A 19213-nucleotide genomic window follows, 5' to 3' on the forward strand; every position below is an offset into this window, starting at 1 on the left:
CCTATGTTTTTCTTTTTCATTTATTTCCTATTTCCCATACAACTTTTTATCATTCGTCCCAATTTTGTGATTGACTTGATAATTAATACATGAATTGATGTGGATGATTTTACCAAGAGGACAATCCCCTGCACACTTATTTAGCATTTTGAAAATTCCTGATGTGTTGACATTTACTTAAGGAATATTTTGACTTTCTCTTAAGCACCTACGATGATGACTAGGGCTGTATCCGTCTTGTTCTTAAGGAAAAAACACAAACAGAAAACTACAACATAAAATTGAAAAACCTTAGATTGGCCATTCAGTCACAAAGTGCATGGTGAATCATTGGTGTGCAGGAGGAGTGATAAAGGCTGCATTTTTGTCTGTGGTTCAGCAGCAGCAACTTTTTCAAATGGAAAATCAATGTCTGACTATGTTTTTTAAGTGTCAAATGCCTATTAAGCCACAATTAAATAACACAAGATGCTGACAAAATAATGTTAAGTTGTTAAAAAATGTTAAAAAATTCCACTGGATAACTTTGGCTTCTCTGCACTTATCTTTTTATGCTAATTAAAAAAGTGTCCCCATTACAGTTTGTGGTACTGTCAAATGTCCCTCTTAGTTACAACTTTTTATCAACCAAATGTAAGGGATCCTAGCCAAAAATGTTTGTTAGGCATTCATGTAAGAAAAATAATATTAGATACAACATGTGAAAATATTTATTGGCAACATCTGACAGATTGTTTGTAATACAAATATAATTTTGATTGATTGATTTCTGGATCAAGACGATAAAACAGTAATCCAAAGGATGACATGCTAAAGTAAAATACTTATTTCCAGCACGGTCCTTAGTGTTACACACAGGAAACAATAGACAAGAAGCAGACAAAATCATACTACAACAACATACAGTATTAGGAGGGGGGGGGGGGGGAGACATCACATAACACAAAATAAATTAAGAAACAAAAATGCTGTAAAAACTATCCAATTTATCAATAAATATTCACCTTGTTCCATAAAAGCTGCTTGACCTGTCTTTTAAAAATCCCTCGTGATGATAGGAGTTTTGTAGCAGTAGGCAAACTATTCCATGCCTTGATACCAGTGTAAAAGAAAGAATTTTGAATTGCATTGTTAGCTCTTTATTGGCTGTGAATATTAAAATTTAACACAGGCCATAGATACTTAGTTCTAAGTACTACTTAGTAGTTCTTCTAGTTGTTAATTTGTGTTATGTGGCACAAACCATTGCATCACCTCACCCTCCATCAGGTACATCAAACACTATAACTTCACACTTTAGGTCAACATACTGTAGCCATTATCGTGCAGTAAAAGTAAATAAGAAATAAATACTTGGCAATCCCATCAGTACTACCACATTAAATAATTATTTATAACAGACTGTTCACTGTAAGTGTTGCCTACCCTGCAGCTTCAATGTAGTAGAAATCATTTTTTTAAAAATCGTTTGGTGTTCAGGTGGAGGCATCACTGGGGAAGCTCTATGGCTCCCCCCTTAAGCTAAACGAACCAGTGCGCATGCGTGGAACATTCGATCACTGGTGGTGGTGTAGCTAACGGCTAAGCTACGAATCCAGCCAACATGGAAAGAAAAGGTAAATCTTTACACCGACACGCCGTACACTGTATGAGTAATGCTAGCCCGTATGTGTGTTGACACTGCAGTTGATGTTCCTTCAAGGTCACAAATGTAAAGTGTAGCCGAGCTGCATACATCCAGAGGGTGGTTTAATTGAACGCGTCTGTCACGCACTGTTGAGCTGAAGCGAGCTACGCTAGCTCTCTAGACATTAGCTTTAGCTTCTATGGGACATGTCAGGATTATGTGGCTGCGTTTAGCTTTCTAGGTCTGTCCGTTTTACACACAACCTAAAACAGTATCAACATTAACCAGAGGTTATTGTGAGAGTCGAATTACTTAATGTCACTCACACTATCGTTACAGTTACCTAACGTTAGGTATTTGGGTAGCTTAGTGATGTAATTTAACGTTAGATGGCTTCCAGTATCAAACCGGGTGACTGGCAGACCGACAGATGCACCGCAATTGTTATTTGGATATTGGTAGTTGTAAATCTGACATAATACAATGCATAATGACCAGGTTTATGAGCTTTAGGTGAGAAGGTAGTTATATCCTCTACCTCAGACAGTGTCCATCCTTTTGTGTCTTGAGTGTTAAGTAGACAACAAACGGCAACCAGACAATGGCAAGATAATTGGTCACTGGTTTCTTTTGACAGTTCTTGCACTCCAGGCGAGGAAGAAGAGGGGAAAAGCAAAGAAGACCAGCAAAAAGTGAGTTTTTTTTAAACCCCCATTTAAGATTTGTCGTCTCTTCGTTGTGTACATGACACCTTCAAGCATGCATTTTGTCAGTTCAGTCAGTGGTGATTGTTTCAGTTTGACACATGTACTGTGTCTGTCTAGGGCTGCACAATATATCGATTTTGTATCGTCATAGCAATATCAACTGGGCAATAAACACATTGCAGGCTGCGACATATTGCGAAAAAAACTCAGACTTTGTGTTAGTTGAAAGAAAATATGAGTAGAAAACTCACTTCATAATGTAGCTGTCATTATTTTTTAGTACTGCCTTTTATATTCAATTCAATGTTCAATTTGTTCAATAAAATAATGTTAGACATTATTTCCTTTCATTTGTTTTAAATTCAATAAGCAATTTGTTATATTTTAGCAGAATACTGAAAGCAGCAGAACTGAGAACACGTTAATATCTGTTTATTTATCACAAGTAATATTGTTATATTCAGCCCTAGTCTGTACATGGTCCAGCCATTTAGATGTGAAACTCACCCAAGGTCCTTGACTGCATGCTTGCATTTTATTTTGGTATGTGCATGATCCAAAGATAAAGAAGTGTAAGACTGATTAACATTATCTCAAAAGAATCCAGAGGTTGAGCACTCTAGGTTGGTTTCCAAATGTTTCCATTTTTGCATGGGGTTCAAGTAAGGGCATTAGCATAGTTCATTTGGACAGTTATTTTTATAAGATATAAGTTGTAAATTATCCAGTATGCAGTGCCTATAATAAAATCACCCAAGGCTATGTCCTACTATAAAAATAGTTTATGAATGAATAAACTTAAAATATACTATTTAAGCGTTGATCTCCAATACTGATTATTTTGGTATACTTAACAATTTACTAATCATGCCATCTGTGGCATCCTCTGGACTGTTACATAACAGCCTGTGCTATATTTAAAACTAGAGAATGAAGAAGCCTACATCAGCCCACTGAAGCATGATGTTACACTGAAAACAACACTATTGCAGATACTCACCTCCTGACAGTGTTATCTTCATGGCTGAAACAGGCATTTCCATAAGGCAGAAGAATCATATGATACTAAGAAGCTAAATATAACTTAAAAATGGTACTGTTGCATGCCACAGTCATGCTTGCATGCTGGGCACTATATCAGTAGTCTTTATTGACGACGTTTCATTTCCGGGATTTTTAAGGTGCTGCCAGAATTTCTGCCGGTTGTCCCTCATTTCGGCAGGATGTCCGTCACCTTCCGCTTTGTTTGTGTTGGCATTTCAAACTCCGGGTCGATTTATGAGGACTATGGTTAACCTTTTCTCAGGTCTCTGCAGGGTAAATTCAGACAGCTAGCTAGACTATCTGTCCAATCAGAGTTTTCTGTTGCACGACTAAAACAACTTTTGAACGTACACATGTTCCACCAAAACATGTTCCTTCCCGAGGCTATTTTGCAGAGGCACCGTTGCTCCGTCCGGCGCTTATCGCCGCCCAAGACGATTGTAATTGGTTTAAAGAAATGCCAATAAACCACAGCATCTTTTTTTTTCCAACCTTATTCTACACAACAGTCAACATATTCCTTTCAGCTATCCGCTCATGCTCCAGGAAAGTGAAGAAAAGTTAGTTTGGTATATCCAGCAATCATGTAGCTAACATTGGAAGCAGGAAAAGAGTCAAAGGTGGTGACATTTTGTCTTCTTTTAAATGCAGCTGCAGTTTTTTTACCCTGATCCTAATTTGTTATACAATATCTACCAATACAGAGTACTGAAGTCGTGATTCAACAATGTTTTATATTTTCCTAAACACAGCACAGACTTAAAGGGACAATTTTAAACCAGCTCTATGTCATCTTTGTGTGGGCAATGTGTGCAGATAAACAGTGTTTGGCTTTCCTTCATGGCACCAGTACACGGAGGAGCGGAGGTCTGCTGAGATCCAGTGTTTTGCGTCATCCGGTGGATCTCCAGGATATCCACAGGAGCTCTGTGCACATGCCACGGTGGGAAGCCAAACACCGTCATCTAAACACAAGATGTGTAAACACATGATGACATGACACAGAGCTGGATTTAAATCGGTGAAATATCTCTTTAACCTAAAATAGGACTGAGTTAAGTTTAGTAAGGCAATTCTTATTCAGGCGTGCGCGACAGCTGCATGGCTGTGCATTAAGAAAATATAGCCTGCAGAACCGATTTCTTCCATTGTCTCCTATATTTTGTGTGTGGGATATCTGTGGAAGGGGGAGGGTCAGTGTCGATCTGTTGTGGCAAAAATCATTCATCCCCAGCATGAACAAGAAATAATAATAATAAATTTTATTTAAAGGCGCCTTTCTCGGCACTCAAGGACACCGTACGGGGATACATAAGACATATAAAAACAGCAAAAAAATAGGAATACAACAACAATAACAACAGAAAGAGGCAGAGCAATTGACATTAAGTGGAATAGGCAGTTTTAAACAGATGTGTTTTGAGTTGCAATTTGAAATGGGGGAATGAATCGATGTTTCTAAGTTGGGGTGGTAATGAATTCCAGAGACGGGGAGCAGAGCGGCTGAATGCTCTGCTCCCCATGGTGGTGAGACGGGCGGAGGGGACAGACAGGTGTATGGAGGAAGAGGATCTGAGGGAGCGGGAGGGAGTGGGACGCTGGAGGAGATCAGACAAATATGGGGCGCGAGGTTCTGGATGGCCTTGAATGCAAACAGGAGGACTTTGAATATAGAAGTTCAAATGCAGTTTTCAATCATCAGCAGCAGTTCAAATGTTTTTATAACTCAAGGTGTCTTTGCTCGCTTACAGTCTCTGTCAATGTCCAAGCTGCTGTTTATTTGTTTGTGAATATTTGTCTCTAGCAGATACAGAGGTCAAATAAAATTACACCAATCTTGCAGATTAGCTCTGGACATCCCTCGCTCTCCTTTTACATGAATTTAAATTAAAAGTGTAGATCAATTCAATTGGTTAAACCAGGACAGATACTGTCAAACCAACAAAACTTTAAGGCAGTTACACTAAAGCCCACAACTTAATAAATACCTGGTGACATGATTCAAATTCACACCCTGTCAGAGGTTTAAAGGTCTGGTGTCTGGCCATGTAAGATGAATGCTGACTGCTGCTCTATTGTTTTGTTTTTGGAACAGTAACCTGCAATGCATTAGGCAGGCTAATAACGTCTATGATGTGTTATGTGCATGTGTTTGTCCATCAGGCAGCCAGTCAATCCCAGAGCTCGACAGCATCCCCAGCAAGAAGCCTCGCCTCAGGAACCCGAGGAACCTGAGGAGATCCTCGGCTCTGATGATGAGGAGCAGGAGGACCCCAACGACTACTGCAAAGGCGAGTCCCGTCTTATTCAGAATGTTTACCTACCCAGTTCTTATGAATAACCAGATTTAAACATTTGATTAAACCGATAAACCAATCTCAAAAACGGGATCATGATAAAATTCTGGTCGATAACGATAATAAGCTTTCGGCGTATTTACCCAATTACACAACTGCCACAGTCTGGCTTTTTTGGCATGCCCACTTCCTGTTGTGAGCGTTTGTTGCCGGTGTTGTATCGAAGTGTGTTCCTCTGTCGAATAGTGTTAAAATGTGTAGCGCCCCCATACATAGTTATGATTAGGGATAAGGGTTGGTTCAGGTTTAGGTATGGAGAAGAAGGTGAAGTTGGAAAAGGGAGAAGAAATGAGTGTAAGTGGAGCTGAGTTCAACAAAAGTGATGGTGGATATGAACGTGAACTCATGCTATCCTTTCAAGCTGAAGACATTATTGATAAAAAGGTTTACACAACGTCAGTTGTGTGAAAATGGTTCAGATTTCACAAATCTTTTCCATCACCTAAACAGGTACCATTCAGCGACCACACCGGGAGTATGAAAATGCGGGCTCATGCTGGCTCGAGTCTGCACACACAGCCTGCAAGTTAAAAGTAGTACTGTTAGTTAGTTTGTCTGCTTTTAACATAGACAGTATATAAACTGGACCAACAGATCGCGTTGCTCTGGACGGAGACCAGTGAAGGATATTAGAAGCACTTTTCCGGTGAGCGCCGAGCGTTACTGCGCAGCCTCCAACTGAGAGGGACGACGTAAATGTGACATGAGCAACCTGTCTGAAAGTTGTAAGTCTTCTGGTAGCTGTGCCAAGAGAAATCTCAATCATTCCCAATCTTACAGAGACGGAGAGCGTAGGTATTTGTAAGGAGATAAGATAGGCACAGGCTAATTATTGCTAACTAAAATGCTAGTTGACATTAGTAATTAAACAGCTAATGTCAAAACTGCCTGTGAGCTTCTCCTGTACTATATGGTAATTCCTCTGTTATGCGACAGTAAGTCGCGTGGTTATGACACAGTCGTTAGCCTATTTTTACAAAAACGTCTGCTACGGAGCCATAACGTGAGCTACAAGGTAATGGAGCCTTTTATACATTGTCGTGTTTCTTTAGAAATAAACAATGGACAAATAGTCTTTAAACGCTTCAGATGTAAAGTTATTCGCTGTCAAAGTGACGTCAAAATGAATGGCAGTCAATGGAATGCTAACGGGGGGTGATGGCTTGGTAGCATCAATGTGGCGCCATAGGAGGTTCGCGTTCCGAGGAGAGGCTTACCCCCTTGGCTTTTAACAGCGCTAGCATTAGCTGTGCTGTAGCTGCTGTACCAAAACAACAATCAATCGTGTCGTCGTTTGCGGCCATTGCCCCATATGAAAAACATTTTAAAAAGACCAAAAACATAACGAGCACTATTTGTTATTGTATAGCGAAATACACTTGTTTCCACATGCACTTGTTTACTTTGGTTTAGTGCTAGCTCTACAAACATTTGTGATGCTTTCTTGGCAGGAGTTTACATTTAATATGTTGCTTCTAAGTAGTTTTAGGTTGTTTACAAAATTGACTACTCACTTAGTTTGCAGTTCATTTTGCAGACGCAAAAAAATGAAAATTAATTGTAAGATGACTGTGTATGAGGAAAAGAGGGCTACTCTTAATTTTCTTTTGCAAGTAGAGGGCAGTACTGCTCTGTTGACCAGTGGGGCATCTCATAATGTGAATGTGTAATGTGAGTCCTCAACAAAAACATTGTGCTGAATATTGTAAGTCATGTTTTTCTTATTTGATACGTTAATAAACTATATTCTAAGGTGTAATTACACTTATATTCTAAGGTGTAATTACACCTTAGAATATATTCTAAGGTGTATATATTCTAATAATATATTCTAAGGTGTAATTACACCTCAGAATATAGGCTTCGGTCAGCATGCACTTCGAATGGGCACTATCAGCAAAAAAAACATTATATTGTGATAAATATCGATCAAAATGGGAAATATATCATGATCACATTTTTTTGCCATATCCCCCAGCCCTAGTTTGAACTGTCTAGGCAATGTGCATTTTTCTCTTTTAGGTGGCTACCACCATGTGAAAGTAGGAGACCTTTACAACGGAAAATACCATGTAATCCGGAAACTGGGCTGGGGACACTTCTCCACGGTGTGGCTCGCCTGGGACATCCAGTACGAGAAAAAGTTTACTGCATATTCTTACTGCACTATTTTGATTTTGAGGCCTGAAGTTGGATACAGATTCAGTAGCAGCTGACTCTGAGACTGTTGTGGTAGGACCTTGTACGGTGCTTCCTGTTAGCGAACGTTACTTGCTCTGTGGTTGCAGGGTGAAGAGGTTTGTTGCAATGAAGGTGGTAAAGAGTGCGGAGCACTACACGGAGACAGCAGTGGATGAGATCAAACTTCTCAGATCTGTGAGTAGATGAGTTAATTGCACACAGAAGTTTTATGAGTTGAAATCAGGAAGCACAGTCAATGTACACAATTATGTACTAATTACATCAACGCAGACACATTCAACACAGTTCATGATCATAACAACAGGATATTTCTTTCAGTGAAAACCATTACAGACTTTACATTAGAGATGCACCAATTACAACTTTCTAGGCCGATTCCGATTTTCTTTGAGTTAGGCCAGCCGATTCCGATTTCATTTTTTCTAACCACTTTACAGCACACACAAATATTTATTTTCTATCTTTTCTTTAATAGAACATTTTGCATAGAACATAGAACATTTTTTGAACAGATAATGGATCACTATAAAATAGAACTATATAAATTACTCCTGCTGTGGGAAATTCACACACATCTAAAGTGCAACGTTAGAACCATTTCCTTCTTTTCACATCCAATATCCAACAAAAAAAATGTGATTTTGGTTTTTGGTGTCATCTCTCCATGCCCTACGTTTTCCTTGCAGGTGTTGCATATTGCAAACTTGTTATCTTCTGCACACACGCTGAAGAATTTCCAAACAGCTGACATGTTGCAGGTTAATTCACGAGGTTCCCTACATGTGCGAGAATAGCGTGGACACGCGCTTCACACTGCGAGCGGGTATGCGCGACACACGGCAGAAAAGTTGAGAGAAAGGAAAAAGAGACTGTGCTGTCGTGTCCGTGTGTGCGTGCGTCCTTGAGAACTGTAACTCGTATAACTTATGTTGTCAGTTAATTGTAGCATTGACCGGCATGAAATCGGCATATGTCAGACTGACCTGCAGGTCGCCGGTCATGGCCGAGCACGTGAAAACCGGCCAATTCCGGTCACCGGCCAGCCTATCGGTGCATCTCTACTTTACATTATGTGTGACTTCACATACAGTACTGTGTAACATGAACATTCAGCATGTTAGGCATGTAAGTTGAAGCAGTATAACATGATGACAGATAAAGAGACATGCATGCCAATCCTGTATTTGTCCAGTCTAACATTAGTAAGTGTAAATCCTGATTGTTTGGATTGTGCTGGTCTGTTTTTTTTTTTTTTTGGTTCCCAGGTTAGAAACTCAGATCCCACTGATCCCAACCGTGAGATGGTGGTCCAGATGTTAGACGACTTCAAGATCTCTGGTATCAATGGAACCCGTATCTTTTACAGCCAGATATTGTTAATGCTTCCTGGTATTTTTTTATGATTCAGATGTGATCTGTTTAATTGCTTCCTACTGGAACGATTAAAGCCTGTTAATTGTTAGATAAATACTTTGACAAGGAGAGGATCATTCTTTCCCCTGGTGTCAAATTTAGTTGTGAAAGCAGTATGCAAGGAACAAAGTTTGTGAACAGGAGATGGGATTACTCAATGGAACCTTGTGTGTCCCAAACAGAGGTCCACCTACCACAACACTTTGGCTGAGTAAGATCCTCTGAATGCCATAGGGAGAGCTGTAGCTGTAATATGACACTCCCTAACAACACCGTAGTGTTTTGCACTCCTATGACCTATTTTCTTTTTTCAGTATAAATAATGCTAATAATCCTCATGTAGGTGATTGACCACAGGGCCTCAATGTGTTTGGTAAACTGTTTTCTTCTAATGGGTTTTCAGTTTGGCTTTACTTGTATTATCTTAACTGCTGTGATCTTCAGATGTCTGCATGGTGTTTGAGGTGTTGGGGCATCACTTATTAAAGTGGATAATAAAGTCCAATTACCAAGGGCTGCCCCTTTCGTGTGTGAAGAGCATCATTAGACAGGTAACATTAGACACACAGTGTCACACCTTTTTTGTATGCTGGTGACTCCTGATGAAGCTTCCACTCATTTATAAGAGCCAGGTAGCCTCCAGGGTCAGTTAACCTGTCGGGGCGCAGCATTTTACTTTTTAAATATTTTTTTCAGCCAAGTAGTTTTTGTCATAATGAAACAAGTAACTGATGGCAATATTGATACATTGCCACTATGTATTGCTCTTTATTTATGCTTTGATAATTGACATAGCATAAATCTTTATTTACATTTGTTTGCCAAGACTTGTGTTCCTATGAGGCACATGTTTATCAGCTTTTTATTTCTTATATTTTAACTGTATTGAAAACCAAAAGAGTCATAGAGAAAGTTTAGGAAATAATAAAAAGATATTGAAATATTTAAAAAGTGTTTCAGTTCAAAGATAAAGTTAAACTTTTGCAATCAGTCAACCGTTCTCTAATTATTAATTGTCCAGGTACTCCAAGGCCTGGACTACCTGCACACAAAGTGTCAGATCATCCACACAGACATCAAGCCAGAGAATATCCTGATGAGTGTTGATGAGCCTTATGTCCGGAAACTTGCAGCTGAAGCCACAGAGTGGCAGAGGGCTGGTGCGCCTCCTCCCTCTGGTTCAGCAAGTATGAGACAAACACTTATTCATATGTACATTCATGAGCTCCATTTGGTAACAGTTTGTACTAATCTGATTTTCTCTTTTCAGTAAGCACAGCGCCTGCTCCAAAACAGGTACAACCCTTTTATTTACTTTTTGCATAGGACATCAGCCTCCCACATTTTTTAGTATAGACACATTTATCCCACAAATATGCAACTATCTATGAGAGCTATTTTGTTTCTTATGTTCATCTCTGACAGACAGTAAAAATGTCCAAGAACAAAAAGAAGAAGTTAAAAAAGAAGCAGAAGCGGCAGGCTGAGCTGCTGGAAAAGTGCATCCTGGACCTGGAGGAGATGGAAAAGACCACCGAGACACGAGAGGATGAAGAGGATGAAGATGAGGACCCACAGTCTCCAAAGGGACGGGCCTGTGCTCCTCTCAGACAGGTGTCTATTCTGGAGCTAGAAAATGAGGGAACAGAGGGTAAGAAGCCAACATCACAGGAGTAATGTGTGCTTCTTAAATTTGTATTGCTGTTGGTTAAAGTTCCGTCAAGGTTGTGACAGTTATAAAAATCCTTGGTATGAGTCATTTGGAAAAAAATAAATATTGTCTGTCTTTTCCTGATACTTTCAGAGAGCAGTGTGAATGCAGATCTCATGAGGGTGGGACCAGAGGGGCTGTTGGAGGTTAACTGTAATGGCCATGTGGAGGCGGACCAGAGGCAGTCCCAGTGGAGGGACGAGGACCAACACAATGGCAACGCAGAACACACAGTGAAATGTGCCAGTCAGGAGGGGCAACACGAGGAGTCCCCTGTTCACCTCATCTGCAACGGTGTGGACTCTGCAGATCTCAAGGAGCTGGACACTGAGACTGAAGGCAGGGGTGCTTACAGCAGTGGAGTAACTGAGACACATCTTCCTGCTGGGCTGGAGGAGGGAGAGCTGGAGCAGGAGGATGGTGAGGACTGGCCCGAAAGCCTGGACGGTCAGTTAGGCAAAATGAGTACATCTGCTAACTGCAAAGAGGTTTTTGATAGCTGTTTGTTCTGGCTGGGCTGCTTTGGAAGTTTAATAAAGGCTCAGCCGTGTGAACTTTGAAATATTGATCGTTAGGCTCTTCTTTTATTAGATTTTTTGTCCATTCTTGTCTCTTTGTGTCTCTCTCTCTCTCTCTCTCTCTCTGCTCTGATATAGGCAAGCTAACAGCAGGATCCCTGCTAGTTAACCCCCTTGAGCCACTCAATTCAGACAAGATCAAGGTCAAGATTGCAGACTTGGGAAATGCCTGCTGGGTGGTGAGTAGCCTGCTAATGACCTGAGGGATTTCCTGATTAGGGATGAAGCCTCCAGCTTGGGACACATGCAGTGTCATCTAGCTACCAAAATAGAAATACTTTAAAGCTATAGTGCGTAGTTTCTGTCTCCCCCATGAGGAATTCTAAGTAATGACAACAAAAATGTCAGCGCGTCCACATGATACAAGCCTTCCGTGATCGCGCACCACCCCCACCCCTCCTCCACACAGTTGTTTGTGACCAAGCAGGACACGGTGGATTAAAAAAACGTGGACTCTTCAGAAGAGGTAATTATCTTTGCTCGATTTTCTGCGCACGAAAGTCGCCGGGTGACACCAGTTTCTGAACATAGCCATACTGAGAAATACAGAGAGAGTTGTGTGGAGCTAAACGTCTTAATTGGCTTTGTAGCAACTCATTTGGCAATGGCTTGAATGTAACGGACGTTCATTAATATAAAAAAGTTATGCACTAAAGCTTTAATCTTTTTTTGTTTCATTTGAAATTAAATGGGAGATGAAGTTGGATACAGTTGTTGGCTGCCACTCTTACATATTTTGGAACCCTTTTTTAGGATTTGCTTCTTTTCTTTCTGTCTCTTCCTCTCAGCACAAGCACTTTACAGAAGACATCCAGACACGACAGTACAGGTCCTTAGAGGTGCTCATTGGTGCTGGATACAGCACACCGGCCGATGTATGGAGCACAGCCTGCATGGTGAGAGAGATTGTACTGACGATAAACTATTGCACTATATCAAACCTTAGAAAAAAATCTTGTATCTTGAAGTGTTATGAGAGTGTAGCAGGTGATGTGAGGGAGTAAATATATCCTTTCATACAGCATCTTTCCTGTGTTTATGATGATTGTGTTGTCTCCTCAGGCCTTTGAGCTCGCCACAGGGGACTACTTATTTGAACCACATTCTGGGGAAGATTATTCCAGGGATGAAGGTATTGCTGGGACTTCATTTTCCTCATTTTCTCCAGTTATAACTGCACACCATTAGTCCTAAATGATATATTTAATAGAATTTTTGAAATGTATGCTTCACTGGTAAGTCATTTAGCATTGCAGATAACGTTTAACAGTTATTGCTACTGTGAAAAGCCTTGTGATGTTTTTCTTGCGAAATTGCGCCTCATTGGTGTTGCATTGCCATTATGAGTTATTTAAAAATATCCACACATCTAAGAGTTTCACAGTAGGCATGACAAGTTGTGACCTTCACTCCAAGTTATTGTGCAGTTTGCATATGTTGCAGTGAACTTTTCTTAAGTTTCCACAGTGTTAACATTTACAGTAAATGAGGTACTCCATTACAGTGATTTCAAAAGGTCTCCTATTTAGAAGAAATCTAGATGTGAGTCATGTGATGAGGAGTACCACCATTCCTGTGTTTATTTCCTCTCTTAACACTTCAAACCACACTTTTGCTGCACTGGAGACGGGGCCATCTCTCATTTCCTTGCTCATCTATTCTTCATCTCTTTCTCATTGTTCTCATCCTTATGCTTCCGTTATGCTAATGTTGGCTTGCTGCTTAGCTTGAGATTTCTGTACTGACTTGATTCTGCTCTGGCATGTCAGGTATGTGCTAAGAGTCAACCTTCAGTTTATTGGCACATGCCGCAGCTGTGAATCTGCTTTTTCACCTGCAGTACATGAACTCATGAGGCTTTTATTCTTCCACAGCTTGCTCTGTTGTGTTTCTTTTACTAATCACTCATCCTGTATCAGAATCTGCTGACAAGTTTTAGTGTGTGTGTTTTTGATGGCTGTGCTTTAAGTCTTATTTTCAGTTTGATTCAATATTGGTTTGTTTTCTGATATGAAAGTAAATGGCCTACATGGGTTCAAATGTTTGTAGCTTTTGATATGAAAAAAATAATATAGGTTTCTCATACTTGTGCTTCTTGTCATATGAGGCTGTCATCATCCATTGTTCCTAATACATTGTTCCACATGACATGTTTGCCATCTCTCTCCTACCCCCTCTCCCATTTTCCATCTCCTTCCCTTTCCAAACTGTTACCCTCTGACTTTCAATCTCTCCTCCTCTGATGTGCCTCATTTCCAGACCATCTTGCTCTCATGATTGAGTTGCTCGGTAAAATCCCTCGCCACTATGCTCTGAGTGGGAAATACTCACAGGAATACTTCACCAAGAGAGGTATGCTACCCCTCTGTCTGTGGCTCGCTCTGGAAAACGGTGGATGGGAGGCGAAGGGGGAAGGTTTCTGTCAGCACATTCAGATCGACCAAAGTTGTTGGTGTGTGCAGGCCAGTGGGCAAAATAATGAATACAGACCTATAAATGTATGTTTGAACAGTGGTCATCAGACATTGAAGTGTCAGTAGTTCTGCCAAAGATTGCCTGGCAGAGGTACACTCAGTTCCTAATCAATTGTAGCCATGGCTGGATACTTGATACTGTATTGATTCTTGTAGGGGGAGTTCTCATGACTTTTTCCTCCATGGGGTAGTCAAAGGCATTTAACTTGCAGTGTTGAAGGATTTCTCTCTATTACAGTCCTGAAGTGTACATGATATGAGTTTCAGAATATAAAATGTTTAGAACGTAGCATCAACAAGTGAAAGCATTTACAACACTTTAAAAAATTATGAAAGAATCTTAGAAAACTAATTCATCTATAAGATAAGGGTCCCTGGCCGGAAAATAGTTTGAGAACCTTTGTGCTCCAGATGGCGCCTCTGTCAGGCAGTCAGTCATGTCCAAGAGCACTACTGCAGGACAGATGCCTGTTTGAGAGCTTGAACCTGAATCCGAATCTCTATGCTTGGAAAACCTCCCTGTTGCCTTCACTAAAGAACAGTCTTGATAAGGTCCCCTTTGTAATGATTTAGTGCAGTGATTTATCTATTTTATTATGTCTCTGCGCCAGCGACGCCCGCCTGTGGCCGGAGGCATTATGTTTTTGGGTTGTCCATTTGTCCCATTCTTGTAAACATGATATCGCAGGAGCCTCTGGAGGGAATTTCTTCAAATTGGCACAAACGTGCACATGGACTCAAGGATGAACTGATTCGATTTTGGAGGTCAAAGGTCAAGGTCACGGTGACCATACAAAACACATTTTTGGTCATAACTTCACTTCCTAATTGCCAATTCCTAACTATGCCAACATTACACACACATGTCTAATAGGATAAAATGGAACTACAGCCCGTTCCAATAAGACAACCTGTAGGGGGACCGAAGAGGGAAATGTTACATAGTATGCCTTTAAGTGAGGACCTTTTTATATCCAAAAGGTCAACTACACTGTGAAAGAACTGAAGTTTCGAACCCTAGTTGTATACATTTGTCATAGGCAATATGGGAATTGTGCTAGTTTCCAATCCAGTTTCTAAATGACTGCAGTTGATTCTTGACACAGAGCTGGAAAAAGTTTAAGAACCTTACAGCTCATGCGTCTGGTGGCCATGTTTGATAACCTGATTTCTAACTGTAGGTCTGTGCACCCCAACCTCTGCAACAATCTGGCCCATCTGTGTGTGTGTGTGGGCCGTCAGCCTGACCTCTCTTTTCCTCAGCCCTCCGCCCACCCACCCACCCAGAGCGGGCCTGTGTCCGGGACACTGTCTGACCAATCTGTTGCTTGTCTTGTCTGTCTTGTTCCTCTCCTCTTGCTGTCATCTGCCATGTAGACCATATAGCGCTGATCATTGAGCTGCTGGGGAGTGTCCCACGCAAACTCATAATGACTGGCAAATATTCCAAGGATTTTTTCACCAAGAAAGGTAAAACAAAGCATCAGTGTCAAGATTAGAGAAGGTTTTCTGCCCAAGAGCTGCTTATAGTATTTTCACTCCTCTGTTGTGTAATGTGAAATTAAAATGTTTTGTTCACTTAAACATGTATTATTAAAACATTTCCAATATTAGATATTACTATTTAAAAAGCAATGCCTGTTTTGAAAATACAGTGAGAGTAAATAAAGTAAGAAATGTAATGTATGCCATCTTTATATTTGAATATGTTTTCATAGACTTAACTACCTTGTTGAAGTGAATTTACACAGGGGAAATTGTTGTGCTGAATTCCCGCATGGCTCTCTGATGTAGCACTGTCTGATTGTCTGTAGGTGATTTGAAACACATCACCAAGCTGAAGCCATGGGGCCTGCTGGAGGTTCTGATTGACAAGTACGAGTGGCCCCGTGAAGAAGCCGAGTGCTTTGCTGACTTCCTGCTTCCCATGCTGGAGCTGGTCCCAGAGAAAAGAGCCACAGCCGCAGAGTGCTTGCGTCACCCATGGCTCACCCTCTAGTGGAGACTATCAACCATTGCACCTCCCTTCCTTCCCACTCTCTCCAGAGACTGCAACAGATCACTTTCCAGTTTGGGCATATCAGATGAATATTTATTTCTCTTTTTTTTGTTTCCTTGTTTTTGTTTTTTAGTGTTCTTCTTATTGAACTAATGCTTCTGTGTATGTTTGCTTTGTATTTGTTGGTTTTTCTCTCAGTGTGATGACGTTAGGAATCCAATGGATTACATTACTTTGTGGTCATGTTGGCTCGAACCTGCTGTGCTCCATTCACCCACCAAACTAAGCAAACCTGTTCTTGTACTTCTAGTGACTCTTCCTTATTTGTTACACTCCTGCACTAAAACCCAAACAAATTAAGGATATGTAGCCTTTCTTGGTCATTTTGTTCCCTTTTAGAAGGATTCGCTATCACTTCTTCTCTTGTGCATTTTCATTAGTGCTGTGTTTTTTTTTAATGATTTATTTTATCTTATATTACACATGTAAGGTATATTTTGTATTTGTAAAGTAGGCTTAGGAAGTTGCACACTGGGCTGATATTTACACTGACTCTGGTAATGTTCACAGCAATTTCTTACTGAGACATCCACGGTCTGATAATTTAGGTCATATTATTTACCCATAACAAATCCGTTGTCACCTGGTACTTAGTGTGGTTAGTTAATTATAATAAATGAGATCTTTCATTCTCGTGGGAGTCTGGTATTCTCATACAACTATAACAATTCAGGAATATAGTGTTTTAAAGGTTTCAGCAAGACCACATGTTAAGAAGCCCAATTTAAAGGAGAAAAAAAGTGAAAATAAACTGTATATATCTGTACCAAAGAGTTTGCCTTTATGTATATTACAGTTATGTACAGTTTTTAACAAATCTTATATCTTCGCTAAGATTATTTAGCTGGATAGCTGTGTTTTAATAAAGCGTATGGAAGATGTGTTCGAGCTCAGTTGTATGTATTGCCACCTGTTCAATAATGTCACTGTTTTTACCATAGAACTGGTGAGATCTGATGTTATGCAATGGTGTCCCAAATTGATCATATCAAAGTAAAGTATCTATTGAGCCTAGGTAAAAACAAAATTTACATCAGTGTCAGATTTAAGAACATAGACTTTGTGTAAGTTGTCGATTTACAAAACTGTACAACACCATACAATAAAAACAGATGTTCATGCAATACAAAGTCATTGTGTCGATCTCCTTTATTAGGTGTTTGGCATCAAGTACAGATTTGAAACTGCAGTTCTTGCCAGGATTGTAAAGCAGTAAAGAACTGCTGCATTTCAATTAACCAAAAATCAGGTGAGCAGTTTGACCAAAACTATATCACATTTCAGGATGCTTGTTCATTGCATCTGCATCACACTGGTCCCGAAGCTCCATGTTCATCAGGGGTTTTCTGTAAAAGAGGGAAAACGCTCTTATAGATACCTTTAATGGATTTAAAGCACTGGGTGTGTTGGGATGCAACTCACATTCCTTTTTTATGTTGAAAATGTGTATCAAATATGATACAGTAGGTATTTTTGGAACATCCTCAAATCATCCTTCAGTTCTACAGTTTTATTTGTGCCCACTCTTAATTCTTTAATTAAACCATTAAAGATTAAACTGTAGAACTGTAGCCCACTCTGAACATTCAGAGTGGGCATTTTTATATGTATAATTAGATTATCTCCAAAAGTGCAAGCAGCAAAGCAAAAAGTGAAAAGGAAAGAGTAAACTTATGTCAAAGTAGGAAAAGCATAGGTGATGGCTGGATTCCATTTAGCTGCTTCACTTTCAGGGTCCTGGTGTTGTGGACGCTGACTCACTGTCACACACAGCTTTACTGGGAACAGACACCTGTGCTTTTCCTTTTATGACAAGTCAAAATGTCTGCTGTGGAAAATCCTACAACCAGCATTCAGACTCCCCAAACCAAGCTCAAGAGCAGAGATGGCTACCTCTCTGCTTTGGTCCATACCCACATCCTTCATCTCTTTGCATTACCTGCTCCTCCCTCCACCTCAAAGTCATCTGGCAGCAGTTTGTCCTGCCGGTTGCCGAGGGTGAAGGACAAAAGTGCCAGGAGGAGGGCGTCCAGGATGCTGATGATGGCCAGGATGTAGGCCCAGCGCACCGTACAGTTCCCCAGGCTGTACTTATCTGTCTTCTGACCACACATCCTTTTCACCTCTGGAGAGTCCCAGCCGTCCGGGTAGATCATGCAACCCATCACCATCAACGCAGCTGTGGGGGAAGAAAGACACTGAAATAGTGGAGCCTTATTGCAATAATTAACCCTTGTGTGCTCTTACTTAAATAAATAAATAATTACAAGAAAGTTTCTTCTGAGCCCCCAGTGCAGGATAAGGTGTGATGTAGTCCCATAAAGTGCCAAAGGTTTCATGTATTTATGGTGCAGCAGCAAAGGATGCTCAGTGGGGCTGTTTGCATGATGTACGGTTATGTGTGTTCTTAAATGTTGAATGCTCTTCATCTGGTCAAGTGTCCTCTGGGCTTTTGCTATAGTTACTGTACAAAGTTAGATTAAAATCTGAATTTTGCAGATCAAGTATGCATTTCAAGGAATTGGCAAGTCAAATATAGTGGTGGAGTAACTAAGTACATTTACTCAGGTCCTTGTACTTTACCTGAGTCTTTTCTTTAATGCCACTTTCTAATTCTACTCTTCTACATTTCAGAGGGAAATATTGTACTTTTTACTCCAATACATTATCTGACAGCTTCAGTTACTAGTAGTTACTCTAAAAAGTAAGAGTTTTGCACATAAAACATATAAAGAGTTTATAAATAAATTAAATTACCAACCAATATATAGGCCTAATCAGCTGATTAATCAACTAGTTGATTGATGGTCTATTTTGATCGTTTCAGTCATTTTTCATGTAAAAAATGTTAATGTTTCCAGCTTCTTAAATGTGAGGATTTTTCTTCATTGAAACCAGAGCACGTTTTTCTCCTATCCAGGAATGGTATGTGGAAGGGCCAGACCTTTCTCCGTAGCGCTGTGGAGAAAGGTCTGGCAATGCGAGACTAATCATCTCATGACCTCTCAGATTTATCTGGTGAACCTATGGAAGGACCTGAC

The 19213-nt window shown here is 40.3% G+C and overlaps 2 protein-coding genes across 4 annotated transcripts in view; one reads left to right on the forward strand and one right to left on the reverse strand.

The window, feature by feature from the left end:
* Positions 1-1502: 1502 nt before the first annotated feature.
* srpk1a (SRSF protein kinase 1a) lies at positions 1503-17302 on the forward strand. Of its 3 annotated transcripts, none has more exons than XM_031286442.2 (16): positions 1503-1616; positions 2265-2319; positions 5542-5669; positions 7758-7866; positions 8024-8111; positions 9203-9290; positions 9795-9901; positions 10372-10537; positions 10621-10646; positions 10776-11001; positions 11155-11508; positions 11718-11818; positions 12428-12535; positions 12702-12771; positions 13899-13991; positions 15928-17302. In XM_031286442.2, exons 1-16 carry the CDS (start codon positions 1604-1606, stop codon positions 16110-16112), a joined length of 1917 nt encoding a protein of 638 aa, XP_031142302.1. In that variant the 5' UTR covers positions 1503-1603; the 3' UTR covers positions 16113-17302. The 3 variants fall into 3 exon arrangements, with proteins under 3 accessions (XP_031142302.1, XP_035864051.1, XP_035864052.1); XM_036008158.1 differs by lacking the exon at positions 13899-13991 and adding an exon at positions 15491-15583; XM_036008159.1 differs by having other exon boundaries at positions 11155-11481.
* A 69-nt stretch (positions 17303-17371) lies between these two features.
* Positions 17372-19213, reverse strand: part of lhfpl5b (LHFPL tetraspan subfamily member 5b) — a 4013-nt gene continuing 2171 nt past the window's right edge. Inside the window, exons 2-3 of the mRNA XM_031286443.2 lie at positions 18112-18351; positions 17372-17518 (exon numbers count right to left, since the gene is read on the reverse strand). Coding sequence (XP_031142303.1) covers positions 17508-17518; positions 18112-18351 — 251 coding nt within the window. The 3' untranslated portion in view covers positions 17372-17507. The remainder of the gene's footprint in view (positions 17519-18111; positions 18352-19213) is intronic.

This window comes from Sander lucioperca, chromosome 12 (assembly GCF_008315115.2).
Source record: "Sander lucioperca isolate FBNREF2018 chromosome 12, SLUC_FBN_1.2, whole genome shotgun sequence".
Lineage (NCBI taxonomy): Eukaryota > Metazoa > Chordata > Actinopteri > Perciformes > Percidae > Sander > Sander lucioperca.